This window comes from Trachinotus anak, unplaced genomic scaffold (genome assembly GCF_046630095.1).
Source record: "Trachinotus anak isolate AG129_WGS33_773 ecotype Australia unplaced genomic scaffold, CSIRO_AGI_Tana_v1 ptg000021l, whole genome shotgun sequence".
Lineage (NCBI taxonomy): Eukaryota > Metazoa > Chordata > Actinopteri > Carangiformes > Carangidae > Trachinotus > Trachinotus anak.
The window spans coordinates 17,135,632-17,145,376 of record NW_027273872.1 but is presented as its reverse complement, the minus strand read 5'-3'; the positions used below and the strand labels follow the sequence as shown (position 1 = coordinate 17,145,376).

Here is a 9,745-nt window from a genome sequence, read left to right as displayed (position 1 = left end):
ATATATTATATTTATATTTTGTATTAATCTTAATCTGCAAAGTGACTCGTAACCATAGCTTTAAAATAAATTTAGTGGAGTAAAAAGTATTATATTTGGCTATGAATTGTAACGGAGTAGAAGTATAAAATAGCATAAAATGAAAATACTCAAGTAAAGTACAAGTACATGAAAACTGAACAGCAGCAGTAATTGAGTAAATGTATATATAATTACTTTCCACCACTGGTTGACTGGTGTGAATGAAATGAGCATCATTTACATTTAGGACATGTGGAAAAGTAAAACAACATCGAGGTGAACCGCGCAAACAGCTGTGTCCTCTAGATGTCGCTGTTTCCCGGAGTCATGACGTGAGCGCCACAGAGAAAGAACGGAAGTGACGTAGCTGTGGTTGATGTAAAATGGCGACGATGGTGCGTTGGTCAAAACACAAGTAACGAGCTTAAAAACTGAGCAGCCCGTTAGAGAAAATTACCGATTTTTACAAAGGAAATATCAACCCAGGTATTATTTGTTGGATCTTACTAAGGTAACAAAGCTATCTTTTAATTCAGTTTATAAGATAAAATAAAACGTTTATTCCAAGATGAAGTCAACAGCTAAGTTAGCTAACACTGATAGTAAGCTTCCGTTTTAACATTTATATTCATGAACTCGGTGCTGGGTGAACATGAGTAAGACAGATAATGTTTGTTTCTGCTTAGCACCACGATGTGTTGGACGGCTGTCGATCATTTAACAAGGTGTATTCATGGTGGCAGGTTCAGACATGACCGAGCAGCCCAGCGTCAGCTCAGAGGGCATCGTTGGGCTGGATGAGCCCAAGAAGATGACCAGGGAGGACTGGAGGAAGAAGAAGGAGCTGGAGGAGCAGAGGAAGCTGGGAAACGCTCCAGCTGAGGTTGACGAGGAGGGAAAGTAAGTCTATGTCTGCAAGGAAACTGGGTCCTGTTATTTAACTGAAGAGATGCTCAAACTTGCTGTTCTGCATGTTCACATTTGTATTTTAAAAGCAGATATACAACTGCTTAGAGGGGTAGTCAGTAAAGTATGGGTCAAAAAGACCCTCTGTCTTGTAGATGTTGTTTTGATGCAACAGTGGTAAAGGTAAAAAGCATTCACATCAGCATCCAAGTTGTAAGTACGACTTTAATATACCTGACCTGGTGCTTAAGATTGTGGTGCCTGAAAACAAAAACAAACATGGAGGTCTCACATCAGCCAACCATTTCTGATTACATGAATGTGGTGCAAGTCCCACAATCTTCCAACCCTGATCACTCACATCATTTTCTTTGACTTGACTACATCTCCTGTGCCACAGAAGACATTACAAAATAATTACCATGAAGTTACTTTTTTGACAGTAATGTGGACCACTTGTGTTGCTGTTTCTCCTCTCCAGGGACATAAACCCTCACATCCCACAGTATATTTCGTCAGTGCCATGGTATATCGACCCATCCAAAAGGCCCACACTAAAGCATCAGAGACCACAGTCTGAACAGGAAAGCCAATACACAGCCATTGGAGAATGGTATAAGAGAGGAGTGCAAGAGGTGAGAACAAATCGTTGAGCTACTTTCATATGGCTGTAACAAATGACATGTAAAGTTGATAGTTTCTTTTTGTTTCTCCACACAGAATGGTGTTACTACTAAATATCGCAAGGGGGCATGTGAAAACTGTGGTGCCTTGACACACAAGAAGAAGGACTGTTTGGAGGTAAAATGAATAAATTTCATATTATGAAAAAGCTTAATCTTCGAGCAGAGATTTCTAATACAGTACATGAATAGAATGTTATAACCTTATGCTTAAATTATAACCATTGTCCTTCACTATGGTACCATCAGCGACCCAGAAAAGTTGGGGCGAAGTACACAGGCACAGGCATAGCTCCAGATGAGCATTCTCAGGTCCAGCTTAACTTGGACTATGACGGGAAGCGGGATCGCTGGAACGGATATGACCCTGAGGAACACCAGCGCATCGTGGAAGAGTACGCCAAAGTAGACCTGGTGAGTAGTCTAGTGGTAAATTCACTGTGGTTGAAATCTAGAGTGTTTGTTTGATCTGTTTAGAGGAAGAAAAACAAACTTTGATGGTTCGTCATATCTGCTTTAAGACCACAGACCTCTGGCCCCTTCCAAACACGTTCCTGTGTATGGCACAGTACGAATGAGAGACACATTCAAACAACAACAAACTGAACATTTTTATCGGTATATGAATAATTAGATTGATGTCTGGCAACCAAAAATCTTTCATTCTTACAAATTCAAACCTAACAAACCCTACCAAGGGAAAGATGAAGTCAGAACCAATGCTCAATTGCAGGCACTGCAACACAAATTATGCGTGATGGTACAATCATGTTCAAAACAGTGATTAAAACATTGATTTTAATTGTGTTATCTATTTGTTTCTGTCTCTCAGGCCAAAAGGACGTTGAAGGCACAGAAGCTTCAGGATGAGTTGGCCTCTGGAAAACTGGACCAAACTGTAAGTGTTCAGTAACGTCTGTAAAAGTAATGGATCGCATTGAGATAAAAGACAGTCTCCTGGCCAGAGGGCTAACATTGAAATCTCTGAATCTTTGAATTTGTCTGCAGGAGTGGGAACATGACAGTGAGGATGAAGATGAAGATAAATATGCAGATGACATTGACATGCCTGGTCAGAATTTCGACTCCAAGAGACGAATCACTGTCAGGAATCTGCGTATCAGAGAAGACACAGCTAAAGTAAGAGACACGGCTGTTCAGGCCTCTTGCCCGTGTTTATTCATAACTTTTCTCTTCAACGATGTTAATTTTTTGTGATGGACAATGTTTGCTGGATGAAATAAATACAGAGGAGACATTTGGTTGCCTCTAATGTCAACTGTTAAAACTGTTGATTTAAGTGAGAGTCAAGGGAGCGTCATTACAATCAACAATCTGAACTTCTCACATCTGTCTCTCACAGTACTTAAGGAATCTGGATCCAAACTCCGCCTACTACGATCCAAAGACTCGAGCTATGAGAGAGAACCCGTACTACAACACTGGCATGAACCCGGACGAGTAAGTTACTGCTACAGTTTTTCCTGATGAGTTAATTCTCACTGGCTTATGTTGTCAACATTTTTTAACTGTTTTGTTTGACAGAGTGGGGTACGCTGGAGACAACTTTGCTCGCTATTCTGGGGACACAATCACCATGGCTCAAACGCAGTGTAAGTCACAAGACGTCACCCGTCCTCCCCCACTCTCAGATATATAGAGACCATTTTCCTGATTTTACAAGTATATTATTGTTACTTCAATGATAAAATTGTGTCATGTTTCCTGGGATTATTGTTATGTTAGTGCTGCAGATTAAACAAGTTGTCCTAAAAATAGTACATTAAAAATTAAGGAGGAAGGAGAAGAAGACACATCCCCAAATATTTGGGTTGACGCGTGCCTTAGTCATGTGTCCACTAAACAGTAAAGCAAATGTGAGCAGTAAACAAATCCAGTGTTATCACTTTTATAGTTTGAGTTTTAGATACCTGGAATCACATTACCTTAGCTTGCAGACAAAGCTAAAATAGCTAATTTATTTAAGTACCAAGCATGATATCAAATATTATGACAGTAAATTATGAGAGAATTTTTTTCCCCAATAAAACATGTCTACTGCTCTGATATAACATGGTAGATATGAAATGAGACGGCAAAAGCAGGATTCATTCAGTTTTGCCAGATATGATCATTTCTTTGCAATCACACACTGGATACACACAAATTACATTCTTTCACAATACAAGCAGGAATGCAGCATGTATTTGTACTCTGCCCTGTACTGATTGTCAATGCTTCAAACACTCATGACAGTGTTTGCCTGGGAGGCCTATGAGAGAGGCTCAGAGGTGCATCTGCAGGCTGACCCCACCAAGCTGGAGCTGCTTCACAAGTCCTTCAAGGTCAAGAAGGAGGACTTTAAAGAGCAACAGCGGGAGAGCATCTTGGAGAAGGTGACATGTTTTTTTTTTTTTTTAAACAGCAGGCTGCAAACTAAATGGCCATACACACTGTGAGATTTCAATCTCGCGGGTTCATTGCATGTAATGCTGTGCGACAAAGGTCTAACGAAATCTTGGATACAGTATGTATCAGAATCTGTCAGAGTTGTCAGATTGTGCATTGTTGAATTTTTTCATTTGTTTTTAATTTGGTCCCAAATTTCTGACAGAAGTTTGGTGCTGGCTGTCTTCGACTGTTTTCGACTAACAAATAAAGATTTTAATACGTTTTTTCAGACCAAAATAGTGTATAGAGGCCTAGTAAATATTCATACTGATGTTTGTGCTTTTGTTTGTGACACTCAGTATGGAGGTCAAGAGCACTTGGATGCTCCGCCGCGGGAGCTGCTGTTGGCCCAGACAGAGGACTACGTGGAGTACTCTCGTCACGGTGCTGTACTGAAAGGACTTGAGAAGGCAGTCGCCCGCTCCAAGTACGAGGAGGATGTGCTCATCAACAACCACACTGTAAGGACGGTAGAACAGACTATGGCTGTTGCTAATTTTCCTAATTTCATTCACTGTGTGTTCTTAAAAAAAATCATCTGTGTTTTTAGTGTGTTTGGGGCTCTTACTGGAAGGATGGCTGCTGGGGATACAAGTGTTGTCACTCCATGGTCAAACAGAGTTACTGCACAGGAGAGGCTGGAATTGGAATAGTGAGTACATGTAATCACAGTGTTTACATGCTCTGTTTCATACACACGGTATGCAAGTTTTTTTTTCCTATAATGTTATTCTCTTCCATTTTTTGTTGCTTTCTTGAATAACCTGCAGAACAACTCAGAGTGTGTTCCATTTGAAGAGGGACTCACTGAGCCACAGGAGGAAGAGCCGCAAAAATCTCTGCTGGAGGTAAGTGACACTGAAGAGGTTACTGATAATAAATAGATGTTTTTGCCAGTGGCAAAGATAGCTCTCATTATGTTCATTATGTGAATGTTCACGATCATCAGATGCATCGAGATAAGATAACGAAAGAGAAGAAGAAGAAAAAGAAGAGCAAAAAGAACAAGAAGCGCGGCTCGGACAGCAGTGACTCGGAGGATGAAGAGAAGAAGCAGGAGAAGCTGAGGAAGGTAAAAGACATTTTGTGTTTTTTAATCGCAAAACCTGAGTCTGTGTTCATTTGTCTGTATCTCTGGTTTGGCTCATTTCTGCGACTGACCTCCAACCTTCTTCTTCCTCCAAGGCCCTTGAAGCAGAGGACAAACGTGTGAAGCACATAGATGCAATAATGCAGTTGGATGAGAGGAAGAGGCCGTACAGCAGCCTGCAGGAAGTGAAGGCGCCCACTGAGGAGGAGATGGAGGCCTTCCGTATGAAGCGCAGCCGGCCAGATGATCCCATGGCTTCCTTCTTGGGACAGTGACCTGCTCCTGTCCCTGCTGAATCCTCTAAACTCTCCCCATGGACTCAACCAGAGTAGTTGCTCGGTGAAAAAAAAAACAACTCCCAAAACAAACTTTCATCTTGTAAACTGGGAGCAGGAGCCTGCTGCTTGGCTGTAAATGCTACAGAAACTGTGTACAGTGTTTTGTTAATTTCATTTTGCACACTGTTTGTTTTCGAAGCCACAGGTTAACATACCATAGGACAGTAATGATGTGTGCTTTTGTTTGTACCTATCCAGTTCTTCAGAAAAAAAACAGAAACATATTTTTCAGCTTATTTCAGTCAAATACAAAATGGAGCTGCCCTCAGTCTTTACAGTCATTTTAGGGACTGCTTTTAGTGGAATTAATGCATTTTTATAAATAAAAACATTTGTCTGAATACTCTGTGTCCTTTAAAAAGATTCTGTTTTACAGGGACAATGCACACTTATTAACACCACTGTAAATGTGCCAGTGTTTGCCAAACGGCTAATTTTCAATGGGTTTCCTCAACAGTTAAAGACATTAAAAATACTCTGCATTGAGTTGAAATTTGTGTCTGATATGGTTGGTATGGATATGGTTCAATTACCTGGTGAAAAGGCCTTAAAATTATATTAACTAATTATCCCGTTTTGAAAAACCCAGTGTCTGTGAATATGTTAATATATGTAGTTTCAAATATCTGACTGCTAGATGCAAGATGTTTCCTACTTCACTATAAAGTCCAAGTTGCATATTGAACAATGATTCGAAACCCATCAGGGTCTAATGTAGTGTTTTGGAGATATTATTACAAATTTTCCTTCTTTGATTGTTAAAGCTAAACATACTGTATGTGCAGGTCCGATATGAACTGATCGTCTTTATTTACTAATGTCACATAGAAATCTGCAACACAAAAACCAGTTATGTAATTTCTCCTCACATGTTTCCAGTTAAAGGCAAATACAGCTGATTTCTAAACACAAGGCTCTGCTCAACCTAACAGCTGGAACATTTTTATTGGTCTCTCAGCACTTGGCTCTTCATCACAACCATAAACACAAACACATCTGGTAATATCCATATTTATACAGTGCTACAGACCATCATGTCGTTCTGTTAATTTTGCACTTGTAACTTTTAAACCCTTGTGGGACTATTATTTAAAATACATAAAGCTGGACCGTAGTCATGATTATACAGTACAAAGCCTATGGCTGTTATGTAATATCCTGTTTTCCCCCTAGAATGAGTTTGTGAACAAGTGAAGCGTCACCACTTCAGCTGTGCGATACTGTTGCACTGACTTGAAGATAGTGACATCATGGTGAAAGTATTTTTTGGCCGTGTACTTGGTTAAACAGGGCGGATGTTTTGGACTATGATTCACTGGGCTGTACGTTTCTCTGCAACGCTTCTCTGGGAGAATGCCTTCTTGTGCGATTATTAGAAAGTCATGTAGGAAAGTGTGTGCTCACAGGCAGAAAAAGGACTTGGATAGAGGTGAAAAATGCCCATGGGTCATAATTTCTCATCTGGTGAGTTGTTTATCTGCGTTTTTAAAACATCTGATACACTCCCTTTGCAAAAACATGCTGTGAGCTACATTCTTTGCTTCTGCTTAACCCGTGCATAATTGTAGCAGCATATTTCTTTGGAAGCATGCAGTCATGGCCTAAAAAAAGAGTACACTAATCAGACAACTTTGCATGTTTTTCCACTGGGATTACAGCTGTAAATAGTATGCATGTACAGCGCCATGTTTTTGTAAACATTTGAATCATGTGATTGAAACACAAATCAAATTTATTGGCGTAAACAATTCCTTTCCCTGTTCCTCCTGTGACTCCACAGTGACCAACATGGTCCAGATGTGTGCGATGTTCTGTTTGCTGTCAATTGTCGTCTCCCAGTCAACAAATTCCTCATCCAAGAAAGGTCGCAACATCACCATCCACTCCTCCCAGCTGGTCTGCAGTGTGCCTGGTCCAGAGGGGCCTGCGGGAAACCCAGGAGTCCCCGGATCACCAGGGGCCATGGGACCCATGGGGCCCCCGGGAAAGGATGGCCCAGATGGGAAGGATGGGGACAAGGGAGAAAAGGGAGATAGAGGTGGTTTTCTACGCCCTCTTATCTGTCATAATATTTGAATCAGTTCTTCCATTTTCTTTTTATCTGTTGGTGTGCTGGTGTGCAGAGCCCCCATCTCCAACATCCACAGGGTCAGATCTTAAGAAACTCTTTCATTAGCTCTGCTGTCTGCCCTTTTGCTGACAACCAATAGTTGTATTGTTGTTTGGGAACAGATAAAATTTGAATAAAAGAAGGTAACAGTTCCCTATCAAGGTATGATAAACTGTGAGGTGTAAAATCTGATTGAGAAGCTGCTCTTCATTTTAACCAGTTCTTCTGTTGACTCTTTGTGATCAGTTAAGCATGCCTGATTTTATTTGTTAAGCTATAGGTTATAAGAATTGTCATATATTTTCCCACTTGTATCAGGTGACCCAGGGAGGACTGGGAACCCAGGCAAGCCAGGTGTGAAAGGCCGTGAGGGAGTTATCGGCAAGGCTGGACCTCGGGGCCTGAAGGGGCAGCGTGGAACACCAGGGGCGGCTGGAAAACGTGGACCAAAGGGGGAGCTGGGTGACACGGGCCAGGAAGGAGCTCCTGGACGCTGCAATTGTGGCAGTGCAGCCCGCTCAGCCTTCTCTGTGGCAGTGACAAAGAGCTACCCTAAAGAGCGAATGCCCATCCGCTTCAGCCGGATCCTGCTGAACGAGGGCAATCACTACAACGCCAGCAGTGGGAAGTTTGTCTGTGCTATACCTGGAGTCTATTATTTCACCTATGATATCACTCTTGCAAATAAGCACCTGGCCATTGGGCTGGTGCACAATGGACAGTACAAGATCAAGACGTTTGATGCAAACACAGGGAACAATGATGTAGCGTCTGGTTCTACTGTTCTCCAGTTGCAGCAGGCAGACCAGGTCTGGCTACAGATCTTCTACTCTGAACAGAACGGACTCTTCTTTGACCCTTTCTGGACAGACAGCACCTTCACTGGCTTCCTCATCTATGCTGATCAGGAATTTCTCAATGAAGCTGATAGGAAAGCCAATGCTCAGGATGACAGTTAATACTTTAATCTTGAAACATGTTGTTCTGATTTTATAACTGACTTGAATTGATGTCAACATGCTATCAAAGATTGCCCCAGCTCCACACTTGGAGGCTTCAGTGAAGTACAGTTGTTGAACGCGTTCTGACACCAGGGGGCACACAAGTAGAGAAGTAATTCAACTAAATTCAGGAAACCACTTCACCATGCTATGTCACTCATTTTACGATAAAATCTTTTTAAAAATTGTCCAAGAACTAACTGAATTCTTCTCAGTTCCTTTGTTTCTTTAAGATTATTGCAGCTCACAGGAGCTGTAAGATTCCCATGAGTTTTCACTAGTGGCACAGAGTGGCACAAATTTCTGTGCACAAACACTAAACTGAAAACAATACAGCATTATTACATTACATTTACAGAATTATGGATGGCCAGAAATAGTTAAATGTCGCCATTTTTAATTGGATGCATTTAAAACAATAAGAGGCCTGGATGGAGAGAGAAGATATAGAGATGGCAACTGTATGTACCACATTTCTTGTGTTATTTTCCTGTTGTGTAACCTGATTTGTTTCATCATTTGGATACTAAAGGCATCCCCCTTGTGATGTGAAGCTGCATGACCAAGACTGGCACGCAAACTGTCTCGCATACTCACAAACTTAAACTCAAATTTTTAAGTGAGTGCAGAGAAATAATCCACCTTTAGCAGATAAATGGGAAAACTAGTGTCAAACTAAGTTAGAGACTAAAACATCAAAGTCAAGTAAGAATAAATAAAACACACACTTAAATTAGCTCTTTCATTAGGCAGAAAATCTCTACAGCGGTTAGTTATGATGGATATGAAACTATTGCATGAAATAAGAAAAGGAATAATATTTTTCTTCAATATCAACAGATGGATAATTTTTCATTTAAGTGTTTTATTCTGCTCATTGTTGTTACCGTCCTATCTGCAACTTTTGACAGTGTGTCTTTGTTTTGCATCATTTCAGACCCCTTTCTAAAAAAAAACAAGTGGGTTACCAAAAGATAGAAAGCATTCTTCACTGAGGGGTTTTGATCTTATTTGTCCATCTAAATGCTGGTTTTAAAACTAGGCTTTTTTTTTTTTTTTTTTACAAATATGCTAATTACCAAGTGATAAAACTTAATAAAAGTATAAAATTAAAACAACAACAACAATGGAGTAAAGAAAATAGA

The 9,745-nt window shown here is 40.6% G+C and overlaps 2 protein-coding genes across 3 annotated transcripts; both read left to right on the top strand.

Annotated features, from left to right (window-relative positions):
* The first annotated feature begins 360 nt into the window (after positions 1-360).
* Positions 361-5,830, top strand: slu7 (SLU7 homolog, splicing factor). 2 transcript variants are annotated; one of them, XM_071457273.1, is made up of 15 exons: positions 361-507; positions 765-921; positions 1,409-1,562; positions 1,648-1,728; positions 1,860-2,024; positions 2,443-2,508; positions 2,619-2,750; positions 2,974-3,071; positions 3,156-3,223; positions 3,867-4,006; positions 4,361-4,522; positions 4,612-4,713; positions 4,832-4,909; positions 5,011-5,133; positions 5,247-5,830. In XM_071457273.1, exons 2-15 carry the CDS (start codon positions 773-775, stop codon positions 5,424-5,426), a joined length of 1,698 nt encoding a protein of 565 aa, XP_071313374.1. In that variant the 5' UTR covers positions 361-507; positions 765-772; the 3' UTR covers positions 5,427-5,830. The 2 variants fall into 2 exon arrangements, with proteins under 2 accessions (XP_071313374.1, XP_071313372.1); XM_071457271.1 differs by having other exon boundaries at positions 375-532.
* An 879-nt stretch (positions 5,831-6,709) lies between these two features.
* Positions 6,710-9,321, top strand: c1qtnf2 (C1q and TNF related 2). The gene is made up of 3 exons (XM_071457280.1): positions 6,710-6,953; positions 7,270-7,527; positions 7,918-9,321. The coding sequence occupies exons 1-3, from the start codon at positions 6,926-6,928 to the stop codon at positions 8,556-8,558; spliced, it is 927 nt and encodes a 308-aa protein (XP_071313381.1). The 5' UTR covers positions 6,710-6,925; the 3' UTR covers positions 8,559-9,321.
* Positions 9,322-9,745: the final 424 nt, after the last annotated feature.

Coding starts and splice junctions, on each gene's coding strand:
- slu7 (XM_071457273.1), top strand. CDS start 773: ATGACCGAGCAGCCCAGCGTCAGCTCAGAGGGCATCGTTGGGCTGGAT. Junction 1,563..1,647: donor ATAAGAGAGGAGTGCAAGAG/GTGAGAACAAAT, acceptor TTCTCCACACAG/AATGGTGTTACTACTAAATA. Junction 4,714..4,831: donor GAGAGGCTGGAATTGGAATA/GTGAGTACATGT, acceptor AATAACCTGCAG/AACAACTCAGAGTGTGTTCC.
- c1qtnf2 (XM_071457280.1), top strand. CDS start 6,926: ATGCCCATGGGTCATAATTTCTCATCTG. Junction 6,954..7,269: donor GGGTCATAATTTCTCATCTG/GTGAGTTGTTTA, acceptor GTGACTCCACAG/TGACCAACATGGTCCAGATG. Junction 7,528..7,917: donor GGGAGAAAAGGGAGATAGAG/GTGGTTTTCTAC, acceptor CACTTGTATCAG/GTGACCCAGGGAGGACTGGG.